Here is a 14,035-nt window from a genome sequence, read left to right on the forward strand (position 1 = left end):
CCTTTACTATAATGGCGGTAGGGCCTGAGACAGAAAAATGACACATGACTCTGTACACTGAGACGTATCGGCTTCTGGGACACGTCAGCATTCATGGCCTGAAACCTTAGCTTGTTGTGAGTCACTGAGTTGCCAGTGACAATCGTAAAGACTGTCGTGTAGCCTGTAGACCCCAGTATGTGTGTGTGTCTGTGAAGTGTAGGCTGGTGCCTATGTATACTCATTGCACAGGCTTTTCTGATTCCACAGTCCAGGTGTGTGAGTACTGAGGCTCCAGATAAATTACATCACTGTGATCATTTATTTACATATTTTGGGGGGACCTTGATATATTTATTACTCATGTATGGCTTTGTGCACATTACCTTACAAAAGTATCAGGTTATATGTTCTGTAATGTCCACATTAGCCCGGGATACCTTAGACTATTATGGAACCATATTTTTTTTTTTTTTTAGCTATAATGAAAAATATACTTGCCTACAAGAAAATAACACAAAATGTTATATGATTTTTTTTTTACAGTCATTGGCATTTTGTATACAGTTATATAGGAATATTGTCAAGTAAGTCTGCTGTATGCGTTTTCTTTCTGATGTGCTGTGACGTGTATATGTTTATATATAATAGGGAGATAATAGATCGCACAAATAACGGCGTGTGCGTAAAGTGAGTTACTTTGCGTGCAGGAAACCATCAGATCACTATCTGTTGTGAAGGGTGTGTCCAATATGTTGGATTGTTTATCGCCTGATCATGGGGGGCACCCACCCCCATCTGCTGATCTGTAACTTGGTGGAAAGTATGGGCAAGTCAGGGTACTTTCATACTAGCGTTTTTCTTTTCCGGCACTGAGTTCCGTCCTAGGGGCTCAATACCGGAAAAGAACTGATCAGTTTTATCCCCATGCATTCTGAATGGAGAGAAATCCGTTCACGATGTCTTCAGTTCATTCACTGAACGGCGTTTTGGATGGAGGAAATACTGATCTCCGTCCAAAATGCCGGATCAGAGGGATCGATCCGGCATTGCAGTATTTTTAATGCCAGATCCGGCACTAATACATTTCAATAAATGGTGTGGTCAATTTTTACCTCAGCTTCTGAGCGGTGAAACAGACCCTAACAGCTTATTGTGCCAAGATTGCGGGAATCATTCGGATCTGAGGCCTGCCACTGTAATGTTCCTGTGGAGATCTGCCTGTGGTAAGTCTCTATAGGAACATTGTGAATCTCTTAAGAGACTGCAGTGGTAACTCGTTGTAGTTTATGGGAGAAGCGATCAGATGATCACATGTTCATGTCTCCCAAATAACTTTATTTATTATTGTTTATTTTTAATTGCTAATGCCATGTCCCAAAATACCTGTTCATCTTTCACAAGAGCAATACGGATTGTATCAGGATCTGTTCAGGGAAAAACTGAGGGTTTTGCATGCAAGTTCAGTCAGTTTTTTCTGTGATTTGCGTTCAGTGTTTCCGTTTTTTTCCGTCTGGATTGTATCTGCATTGCATGCTGTTTTCATGCCCATGAAGAAAAACTGAAGAATTCCAATCTACATCTCCTAGCAACCATCAGTGGAGAACACATTACTCCCAGATGCCTTCCGTTTTTCACACAAGCCCCATTCACTTCTGTTAGGCTACTTTCACACTAGCGTTTTTTACTGGATCCGGCAGGGTTCAGCAAAAACGCTTCCGTTACTGATAATACAACCATCTGCATCTATTATGAACCGATCCGGTTGTATTATCTTTAACATTTCCAAGACGGATCCGTCATGAACTCCATTGAAAGTCAATGGGGGACGGATCCATTTTCTGTTGTGGCAGAGAAAACGTTTGCATTGGGGGACATGCCGGATCCATCAGTTCAGTTTTGTCCCCATCGACAATGAATGGGGACAAAACTGAGGTGTTTTTTTTTTTTTTTTCTGGTAGTGAGACCCTATGACGAATCTCAATACCGGAAAACTAAGTCTCTAGTGTGAAAGTAACCTTAAAAATGCACAATATAGAACATGCTGCGATTTTTCCTGAATGCAAAGATGATGCGTGAAAAACTACTCTGAAGTGCACAGACCCATTGCAATGAATGGGTTAAAATTGAGACCGAATGCTATGCGTTCACTACACGAATCGCATCCGAAAGGAAATCTTGCTTGTGTGATAGAGCCCTTAGGCCAGGTTCACATTACCATTTAGTTTTTGTTTTTCTGATCCGTCGGAACAACAGAAAAGTCCTACATACACAACTTTTTTTCTGTCTAAAACTAAAATAACGGAAATGGCTAAAACGGATGCAAAATGTGCATAATGAGTATAACGGATGCTTTAAATACTGGTTCAGTTTTTTTGTTTATTTTTCTGTTCAAGATGGATCAGCAGAACGAAAAACTAAACTGTGACGTGAGCCCGGCTTTAGGCTACATGCACACGACCATGGTGTGTTTTGCGGTCTGCAAATCGCGGATCCGCAAAAAATGGATGGCGTCCGTGCGCGTTCCGCAATTTGTGGAACGGCACTGACAACCTTTAATATAACTGCCTATTCTTGTCCGCAAAGCGCGGACAAGAATAGGACAGGTTATATTTTTTTGTGGACCACGGAACGGAGCAACGGATGCGGACAACACACGGAGTGCTGTCCTCATCTTTTGCAGCCCCATTGAAGTGAATGGGTCCGCATCCGAGCCGCCAAAACTGCGGCTCCGATGCGGACCAAAACAACACCCGTATGCCTTAGGGTAGATTCAGACACAGTTTTTTGGAGGAGGTTTTGAGGTAGATTTGCATTCAGGTTTTTCAGCCAAAGCCAGAAGTTGATTCAAAAGGTATTGGAAATATAAAGGAAGGACTTATACTTCTCCTCCCTGCTGGATCCACCGCTGGCTTTGGCTGAAAAATCTGCCTAAAAACCCACTCCTAAAAACTTTATATGATACTGATAAGGGGCATGAAGGGTCTTAGCGTACTTTCACACTTGCGTTGTGAGGATTCCGGCAGGCAGTTCCGTCGCCAGAACTGCTTGCCAGATCCAGAAATCCGTATGCAAACAAATATCATTTGTAGACGGATCTGGATGCGGATCCGTCTGACAAATGATTGAAATACCGGATCCGTCTCTCCGGTGTCATCCGGAAAAACGAATCCGGTATTTTTTCCCCCCACAGATTTAAAGGTCTGCGCATGTTCGGACCGGAAGAACGGATCCGTCAATGTGGCAATTTTAATGCTGGATCCGGCACTAATACATTTCAATGGAAATTAATGCCGGATCCGGCATTCCGGCAAGTGTTCAGGATTTTTGGCTGGAGAGAAAAATGCAGCATGCTGCGGTATTATCTCCGGCCATAAAACGTAAGAGGGACTGAACTGATACATCCTGAACGGAATGCTCTCCATTCAGAATGCATTAGGATAAAACTGTTCCTTTTTTTTTTTTCCGGTATTGAGCCCCTAGGATGGAACTCAATACCGGAAAAGAAAAACCGCTAGTGTGAAAGTACCCAATAAGAGGTTGTACTTTTATAAGGCTGGGTCCACACTTGACGTTTTGATAAATAATATATTAGATTTGTGAAAATTATCTTTTTCCTATGGAAAAAATGTATGCTTGTTCAGTGCAGATTAGTGAAATATAATAAAATGCATATTTATTTTCATACAGCTTATATCCTGCTGATACCATGGGACCCTCTGTGCTTTTCATTCATCCAGATCTTGGCATTGGAGGAGCTGAGAGACTTGTTGTTGATGCGGCACTTGCACTTAAATCACGTGGTTGTCAAGTTCAAGTGTGGACAGCTCATTATGATGTAAATCATTGTTTCTCAGAGACATTGGATTCAGGCATCCCGATTAGATGCTGTGGAGATTGGCTTCCTCGAAGCATTTTTGGCAGATTCCTGGCTCTGTGTGCATACATTCGAATGCTGTTTCTGGCCTTCTACATAGTCTTTCTTAGTGGAGAACAATTTGATGTTGTGTTTTGTGACCAGGTAAGTTTTGTGCCCAGGTAATTTTCGCTCTCTATTGCAGTAAGATACAGGTGATTAGATCTGCAATACCTGACACAACCTATTTACAAGAATGGTGTGATTTCTAATAGAAAGCAGGCAGGTTTTAGTCTCACATGCTGTTCATGACACCTCCATGATTCCTTATTCAGATCGCTAGAATGCAGATGCATTTTACCCTCCTTTTTTATGGCCACAAGAACATGGAGAGCTAAGTTTGGTTCACTTGAACTGTGGGAGGAGTTCTTTCCGTACAACCATAATATGGATGCTAAGAGGACAGTATTGTTACAGATAGATCTGGATAAAGTAGAGAGGTGAGCAGAGAAGCGACAAACAAGGTTTGAGTTTGATAAATCTAAGGTTATGCACATGCTAAGAGTAAAAAGTAAATGGGGAAACACTGGGTAAAACTGATATAGAAAAGGACTTAAAGGGGTTCTCTGGGAGTTAAGAAAATAAAAATAGATATTAGTTTATTATAAATATATTCCCAAATACCATTCAATAGTTATTGGCTTTTTTTTCTAGGGAGCAATCATTAGGAGAAATTAAATGGCCACTGTCCTATTGGTACACACAAAACCTGTCCTAATCACACAGGAGGACAAGTTACTTCACAACACTGAAGTAAAGAGTTGCCTCAGCCTTCTCTCTGCTGTGCTTGTCAGGGATTATGATCCTGAATACAGATGATAACTTTTACTGAATCTCTCTGGGAATAGAGTTTATGAAGAAACATGAAATACAGAGAGGACAGACAGGACATACTGTGGTAATGTGTTGCTGTGTAATAGAGACTGCATACAAGAGCTGCTGCTCATCAGTCACATCCCTCTCATCCTCCTCTCTGTGCTTCATGTCTTCTCATGAACTCCATTCCTACAGAGATTCAGCTAAAGATTTTATCATCTGTATTCAGGACCATAATCCTTGACAAGTAGAGCAGATAGGAGGATGAGGCAACTCTTTAGCTGTGTGTTGTGAAGTAACTTTTCCTCCTGTGTGACAGGTTTTGTGTGTACTAATAGGAAAACGGCCATTTTATTTCACCTGATGATTGCTCCCTATACAAAATAAGCCATTATAACTAATAAAAGGTATTTAGGAATATATTTATAATAAAGTAATATTTAAGTATTTTTATTTTCTTAATTCCCAGAGGCCACCTTTAAGAATTTTACTTTGCAGTAAACATAACTTTAACGACGTGTGTATAGTGTGTGTGTATACATAACCACATAGTATTAGCTTGCCTAATTATAGCTTGCTGATTTTTCAAGTGCTGATTTTTATAAGTGCATTGGAGATATTCAGGAGATACTCAGGAGGTAATCTGGAGGTGGATACAATCTAAAAAAGTAAGATTTGTTTGTTTAAAATCTTTCCCCTCTTTAAAATGGCAGACCTGTTTCTGTGCAGGAATTGTTGTGCTTTTATTTCAGGTTCCACTCTTCGGAGGTTTGGATGCTGTCTGATCTGTAGACAGCTCTCCATAATGCAGCAGGAAATCACATTTTTTAAATCTGAGATTTGTAAATTAACCGTTAAACAAACTCAGGCTGAGAACATTGCAATGCCACTGCCACAGAGGCCCCCTAGAAATGGAAGATGGGTTACAGCAGGTTCTGGTAGACTGACTTGTTGATAGAAGACATGTCCCACAGTCTGTAGCTCTCCATAATTCATTTGCAGCACTTTCAGAGTGCAAGAGCAACATGGAGGATGGCTCAAGCACAGTGGGTGAGAAACAATTATCTCCCATGCCTAAAGTATGCAAGACTGCAGCCAAAGACAAAAAGGAGAAGGTGAGGACTGATAGTAAGCAGCTGTTGGTGGGCGATTCCATCATAAGAGGTGTGAAGTTTGAGGAAAATGGTGTTGTGAGATGTCTCCCTGGTGCTACCGCTAGCAGGGATAGACGACGTATCCTTAATATTGTTAGGCAAGCAAAGCAGGAAAGGGAGGTGGATGTCATTGTCCATCTTGGGACAAATGATCTGGCTTGCAATGAGGTTTCAAAGGTGAAGTAAGCTTTTCACACACTTGGAAATGATATACGAGAGGTTGCATCAACTGTTTCATTCTCTGCAGTTTTGCCTGTGCATAACCTTCAGCATGACAGGAAGATGCGCATTAAGGAATGTATGGCTTGGTGAATGGTGTCTGAACCAAGGGTTTGGCTTTGTGTCTCATGTTAGCTCTCGGAATGGAAAAGAGCTGTACAAGAAAGATGGTTTGCATCTTTCTCTCAAGGGAATGAATGTCCTCAGTGAACAGTTCAAAGTATTTGCTAAGGAGCATTTAAAGGGACTCTGTCACCACTTTCTAACCCCCCCTTTTAAAAGTATTGTTCTCTCCATGGCGCCCTTGTGATTACAAAGGTGTTGTTATAACATAAATTCGCCGTCTCGTTTTGATAAAAATACCTTTTATCTAACCTGTCAATCTTGTGGATAAGGTGCCCAGGGCGTTTCTGAAGGTCTGAAGCTGCCGCCCGCCGCCGTTGGTGCCCAGCTCCTCCCCTGATCCTTTCAGCGCCGCCTGAATGTAAAGAAATCCGCCTCCGGCTCTCGCTCAGTGCCCCCTCCTCCTTTTCAAAGATCCCGCGCGTGCGCACAGGCTTGTGCCTGATGTGCCCGTGCGGACATTTAGAATCAGCCTCATTGAGCGAAGTGCGCATGCGCGCACTTCGCTGAACCTCCTCATCAGACGAGCACTGCAGCCAGCCACTCAGAGCCTGCGGCTCCATACAGCGCTTGGCAGGCTCTGAGTGGCTGGCTGCAGTGCTCGTCTGATGAGGAGGTTGAGCGAAGTGCGCGCATGCGCACTTCGCTCAATGAGGCTGATTCTAAATGTCCGCACGGGCGCATCAGGCACAGGCCTGTGCGCACGCGCGGGATCTTTGAAAAGGAGGAGGGGGCACTGAGCGAGAGCCGGAGGCGGATTTCTTTACATTCAGGCGGCGCTGAAAGGATCAGGGGAGGAGCTGGGCACCAGCGGCGGGCGGCAGCTTCAGACCTTCAGAAACGCCCTGGGCACCTTATCCACAAGATTGACAGGTTAGATAAAAGGTATTTTTATCAAAACGAGACGGCAAATTTATGTTATAACAACACCTTTGTAATCACAAGGGCGCCATGGAGAGAACAATACTTTTAAAAGGGGGGGTTAGAAAGTGGTGACAGAGTCCCTTTAAACTAAGAAAGGGGGGCAAAAGAGTGACAATCCAGCAGTCCGACTGCCCCCAAGAACAATGCCAGAAGATGCCAGTAGCACATAGGTTAAGAAATGACAAGCTCCGAGTCTTGTCTACAAATGCTCGCAGTTTAGGGAATAAGATCAATTAACTTGAGGCTATAATGGCATCTGAGAATATAGATTTAGTGGCTGTTACTGAGACGTGGTTCAATGGAAGTAATGACTGGGATATAACAATACCAGGGTTCTCGCTATATAGGAAAGACAGAGAAGGCAAGAAGGGGGAGGGGTGGCCCTGTATGTGAAAGATAGCATAAAATCGAATTTAATACAAGTTAGCGAGACCATTTTAGAGTCAGTTTGGGTTACCTTGCAGCTTGATAATCATAAGGTAACTCGTGTAGGTGTGATATATTGACCACCTAGCCAAGTCAAAGAATTAGATGATCTGCTAGTTGAGGAAATAGCTAAAATGACATTGAAGGGGGAAGTTATCATTATGGGAGACTTTAATCTTCCTGATGTAAACTGGAAAACCAAAATAGCTAGTTCTGCCAGGAGTACAGATATTCTAAATTCCCTACTGGGATTATCTCTACAGCAAGTAGTTGAGGAGCCAACCCGGAAGGAGGCCTGTAGGGGAAAGCTTGGGATCTAGTGATCACCAGTCAGTGTGGTTTACTATAAGTACAGTGACACCACACAAAAACAAAAGTTTTAGATTTTAGAAAAACTGACTTTTCTAAAATTAGATTAGTGGTATACGAGTCCCTATCAGATTGGAACAGTTTCAATAGAGTCCAGGAGAAATGGGACTACTTAAAAGTGGCACTATTGAAGGCAACAGAAAATTGCATTAGGCTTGTCAGTAAAAGCAAAAAAAGGAAGAGACCACTGTGGTACTCAGCAGAAGTGGCCAAAATCATTAAAAACAAAAAGATAGCATTTAGTAATTATAAAAAAACAAAAACAAAAAAAAAAAACAAGTATGACAGGCAAATTTATAAGATTAGGCAGAGAGAGGCCAAACAAGTTATAAGAGCTTCTAAAGAGCAGGCAGAAGAGAAATTAGCTCAGTCAGTGAAAAAAGGCGATAAGACATTCTTCAGATACATAAATGAAAAAAGGAAACTAAAACAAGGAATTACCAAATAAAAAAAAAAGAAGGAAGGTATATGGAAGAAGATAAAGAACTAGCTGACTGCCTCAATGAATACTTCTGTTCAGTTTTTACAAAGGAAAATGAAGGAAAAGGACCTCAGGAAGGAAGACTAATGAATCTGTTGATGCATGTGTCTTTACAGAGGAAGAGGTTCTAAGTCAGCTGTCTAAAATTAATACAAATAAGTCACAGGGGCCTGATGGGATACACCCAAAGCTATTAAAATAGCTCCGCCATGAACTAGCAAAACCATTAACAGATTTATTTAACCAATCACTGGTAACAGGAGTTGTCCCAGAAGATTGGAAATTAGCAAATGTTGTGCCCATTCACAAGAAAGGTAGTAAGGAGGAATCTGGCAACTATAGGCCAGTAAGCTTGACATCAATAGTGGGGAAATTAATGGAAACCATACTCAAGGAGAGGATTGTGGAACATCTAAAATCCCATGGATTGAAAGATGAAAAACAGCATGGGTTTACTTCAGGGAGATCATGTCAAACTAATTGTCACTACCAGAGCTTTGAGACGTTCTCACAGCTCTGTTTCTCCGCCCCTGTGATGAAGTCTTTACTTTCTGTTTCCTTCCTCCCAGCTGTTCCTCCTGCGGTTGATTTCCCTGCCTTTAAATCACCCCTCCTATTGTAGGGCGTGGATTATATTTCTCATTTCAGTTGTAGCTCTTGCTTGAGTATCTTCACTTGTAGCTATCAGTTCACTGGACCTGTGTTCTGCTGCAGCAAGCACTCCGGATATTGCCAGCTGTCCTTGGATCCGTCTTCTCTGCGGCTGCAGCTCCTTCAGCTAAGTGTGCAGACATTGTTGTGTACCTGGTTATTTTCTGACTGGATCTGAGGTGGCCACGGTTCCCTCCATATACTGAGCAGGGCACCGGTGGCCGTGCCCCTTCCACTATTGTAGGGGTTACAGTGGTCATCAGTCTTAGGTACGCGGGCATGCCTCGTTCCGCCATTTGGATCCGGGCATGTGCTTTAGCAGCATAGGGAGAGCTTTGAGGGTCTGACAGGGGTCCCCCTTTATCCTCCCTAGTTTGGGTCCGGTCAGTAGCTATTTTTACTGTGTATACTCTTGTTGCTCACATACAGCCGTGACACTAATCTTATTGATTTTTTTTGATTGGGTGACTAAAATAATAGATGGCGGAGGTGCAGTAGACATCGCTTATCTAGACTTTAGTAAGGCTTTTGATACTGTCCCACATAGAAGGCTTATCAATAAATTAGAGTCTTTGGGCTTGGACTCCCATATTGTTGAATGGATTAGGCAGTGGCTGAGGGACAGACGACAGAGGGTTGTAGTCAATGGAGTATATTCAGACTATGGTCTTGTTACCAGTGGGGTACCTCAGGGATCTGTTCTGGGACCCATATTGTTTAATATCTTTAACAGTGAAATTGCAGAAGGCCTCGATGGTAAGGTGTGTCTTTTTGCTGATGACACAAAGATTTGTAACAGGGTTGATGTTCCTGGAGGGGTACACAAAATGGAAAAGGATTTAGGAAAACTAGAGGAATGGTCAAAAATCTGGCAACTAAAATTTTATATTGATAAGTGCAAGATCATGCACCTGGGGCGTAAAAACCCAAAAGCAGAATATAAAATCAGTGATACAGTCCTAACCTCAGTATCTGAGGAAAGGGATTTAGGGGGTCATTATTTCAGAAGACTTAAAGGTAGGCAGACAATGTCATAGAGCAGCAGGAAATGCTAGCAGTATGCTTGGGTGTATAGGGAGAGGGAGGTGCTCATGCTGCTCTACAGAGCACCAGTGAGACCTGATTTGGAGTATTGTGCGCAGTACTGGAGACCATATCTCCAGAAGGATATTGATACTTTGGAGAGAGTTCAGAGAAGAGCTACTAAACTAGTACATGGATTGCAGGATAAAACTTACCAGGAAAGATTAAAGGACCTTAACATGTATAGCTTGGAAGAAAAACGAGACAGAGGGGATTTGATAGAAACTTTTAAATACATAAAGGGAATCAGAGGGGTAAAAGAGGAGAGAATATTTAAAAGAAGAAAAACTGCTACAAGAGGACATAGTTTTAATTTAGAGGGGCAAAGGTTTAAAAGTAATATCAGGAAGTATTACTTTATTCAGAGAGTAGTGGATGCATGGAATAGCCTTCCTGCAGAGGTGGTAGCTGCAAATACAGTGAAGGAGTTTAAGCATGCATGGGATAGACATAAGGCCATCCTTCATATAAGATAGGGCCAGGGGCTATTCATAGTATTCAGTATATTGGGCAGACTAGATGGGCGAAATGGTTATCTGCCGACACATTCTATGTTTCTATGTTTAATGCAGCTGCTGCCAAGGCAAATAACATTAGGGTGCATCAATAGGGGCATAGATACGCATAAGAATATAGAGTAGGTCTACAAATTTACAAATCTCTAGTCACTGCAAACATCTAGTTTTCTATGCAGTTTTGGCATTCTTTACTGTAAGAGCAGTGAGACTATGGAACTCTCTGCCAGAGGAAGGTGTCATGGCAAATCCACCTTGTTGGGAGCAACAGTATAACATTTTACGTTACTAGGTTTCTGTGCTGGCCGCATACTCCACCCTGACCCTTTTTTGACTGACAGGCCAGATAGCATAGACATAATCACGCCTGGCCCTAAAATCTCATGGCTGCACAGTACAGGGCTGGAGATTGCTGGGCAGATATAATCTGTACTCCTCATCTGCCCGGTATATCTACAGCCCTGTATTCTGCAGTTTTGAGATTTTGGGGTCAGGTGTGATTACCTGTATACTGCCTGACCCTATCAGTCAAAGCACAGAAACTGACTGGAACTTCGGGTGCAACGGCAATGCCCTTTTTGCACCTAGGGACTCATTTGCATATACTATAAAAGCTTATTTCTCCAAATTGGGGTCATATATCCCCATAGGACCAAGTGTGTTTCTCTCACCTGACAAGCAGTCATCTAAACATTCAAAAGGTTTTATTTCCAGGTATGTGGTGATCAATTCCATTTAAGTATTTTTTCAGCCTTATGCCTTATTCACTACATCCTACACCAATATGGGAAAGACCTGCACCTGCACACCTGGTTTTGGCTGATGGAAAAAACTGACCGAAGACTGACTTGTGAATAAGACTTTACAAACTGTTACTAAATTGTATCCAAATTATGGTTGTCTGAATGAGGCCATATGTTCATGAAGAGAGGTTTTCTCATTTTTAGCAGTACGTCCCAGAAGCCCCCTTAAAATTCTCTATTCAACGAGTGGAAATGTCATGAATGGTGGTGTGTATAATTACAATCTCTGAACAGTGCTGTGGAATATGCTGAGCCTTTATAAGCAACAGGAAATTATTTCTCCAGCGACTTACAAAAATGTATGTTCTAGTTTCCACTATATTATTCAGATTGTTCCTACTTATAAGAACAGTAAAATTAATGTTTCCTGTAACTATTTTCAGTTTCATGTTTCTTTTCTTTCTAGATCTCTGCTTGCATTCCAATTTTCAAACTGACCAGAAATAGGAAACGCGTTTTATTTTATTGCCATTTTCCCGACCAGCTACTTACGCCAAGAATATCATTGGTTAAAAAGATATATAGAGCTCCCATTGATTGGTTGGAAGAGAAGACCACGGGCATGGCAGACTGTATTCTAGTCAATAGTCATTTCACTGCACAAATCTTCAAAGAAACATTTACATCATTATCTCATATAAAACCTGATGTTTTGTATCCATCCTTGAATGTTAGCAACTTCCAGTCTTGTGCTTTTGATGGTCTGGCTGGACTTGTACCTACAAAGAGAAAGATTGTATTTCTTTCAATCAACCGATATGAGAGAAAGAAAAATCTTAAACTTGCACTGAAATCTCTGTCTACTCTTCGTGACAAAGTAAGTTTGCAGGACTGGGAGAAGATTCACCTTGTCTTGGCTGGAGGATATGATGAGAGAGTAAGAGAAAATGTTGAGTATTATCAAGAACTAAACGAGCTGGCAATCAAGTATGACATTTCCAACCATGTGTCATTTTTAAGATCTTTTTCTGATAAACAAAAACTGAATCTTCTTCACAACTGCACATGTATATTGTATACTCCAAGCAATGAACATTTTGGAATTGTCCCTGTAGAAGCTATGTACATGTACTGTCCAGTAATAGCTGTTAACTCAGGTGGTCCCCTTGAATCTGTTGTCGATAATGTCACAGGGTTTTTATGCGCTCCTACACATGAAGCTTTTTCTGATGCAATGGAGAAGTTTGTTAAAAATCCTTCACTTAGGACAACAGTGGGGAAATCTGGGCATGGAAGAGTTATGGAAAAGTTTTCTTCTGAAGCTTTCTCAAATCAGTTGTATCATTACATCTGTAAGCTGGTAGAATGGAAATAAAATGTCTATATGAATAAATACATATTTTTCTACTACCTTAACAGATTTTTTGTACTAGAACACTGCACTGAAAAATGTTAATAGTTGTTGAGCTTTTTTTGTTTTTAATTTGACAGCGTGCCTGAAACCTAGCCAACTTGAAATTGGGGCTTTACTGATAAGGGAGATGATCTGAATCTAGATTTCTGCCTTATGCCTCATTCACACATATTCAGGCATATTCTGGTATGTATTTTCATGAGTATATGTAAGCCAAAACCATGAGTAAAAGATAAACAGAAAAAATATAATTGAAATATTTGTACCCTTTTCATATTTTGGACCTCACATTCTACTTTTGGCTTACAAATAATGATGTAAAACACTGATGAAAATACTGGTGTGAATGAGGTCTAACGTAGAAACCGAGCCTTAAAGCAGTAAGGAACCTGTCCATTGAGTAAATACACCAGATGCTCAGAGATCTGGACCTGTGTAATAGATATACAGAGTAGCTTTCTCCCCAAGGGCAAGCGTACTTTGGCATTTGAGAGGTTGTTCATGGAAGATTGTTTTTTAGTGTGCTGTGTTTGTTATTTAATATTTTCTGGTGCACTGTGAGGTCCTTTTCAAAATAAACATTCCTTGTTGATACTTTATTATTCTGAATGTCTATTGATTCTATTTTGGTGAAGTGAAAAATCATCAGATCTATATGAAAAAAGATGAGGAGTAGAACAAATCTTTGTTAGACCTGGGAGCCAGCTTCAAACATCAGGAGACTGCAACAATATTAGGAGACTTATTTTCTCTCTCATCTTTCATGACGTTCTCCCACCAGGTAGGGACATGAACTATAGATTAGATCGTCCCCAAGTCCTCCTCAGTGTCCCATCACTTCCAGGTGGGGAGAAGATCATCCCAGCACCACAGCATTTATAATGGGCCTATTCCTGTTGGTGTCCTGGAGGTGCCTCCTCTCCTACAGCCTTCTGTTTGCCAGGCAGTAGCCCTGCGCATGGTGACTACTACTAGACACTCAGGGAAAATAGTACAAAAACAGAAATGTCGGCAACATATCCTCCATTGTTTCCTTTACTCAAAATGGGTCCAACAAGGTGCAAAAATAGTGCAATATTTCGACAAATCCATAGTATTTCTCAAGCATAATACAGTGTGAATATATAGTACTAGAAAATGACATCAGTTTCACACCAATAATCATCAAGTATGTAATTAATATACCCAACAGTGATGTGCTCACCAATCACCTACAATATAA

At 41.3% G+C, this 14,035-nt stretch overlaps 1 protein-coding gene across 1 annotated transcript; it reads left to right on the forward strand.

Moving 5' to 3' along the window:
- The first annotated feature begins 54 nt into the window (after positions 1 to 54).
- Positions 55 to 13,412, forward strand: ALG2 (ALG2 alpha-1,3/1,6-mannosyltransferase). The gene is made up of 3 exons (XM_040433061.1): positions 55 to 254; positions 3,670 to 4,000; positions 11,866 to 13,412. The coding sequence occupies exons 2-3, from the start codon at positions 3,689 to 3,691 to the stop codon at positions 12,772 to 12,774; spliced, it is 1,221 nt and encodes a 406-aa protein (XP_040288995.1). The 5' UTR covers positions 55 to 254; positions 3,670 to 3,688; the 3' UTR covers positions 12,775 to 13,412.
- The last annotated feature ends 623 nt before the right edge of the window (positions 13,413 to 14,035 follow it).

The sequence above is a fragment of the Bufo bufo genome, chromosome 5, assembly GCF_905171765.1.
Source record: "Bufo bufo chromosome 5, aBufBuf1.1, whole genome shotgun sequence".
Lineage (NCBI taxonomy): Eukaryota > Metazoa > Chordata > Amphibia > Anura > Bufonidae > Bufo > Bufo bufo.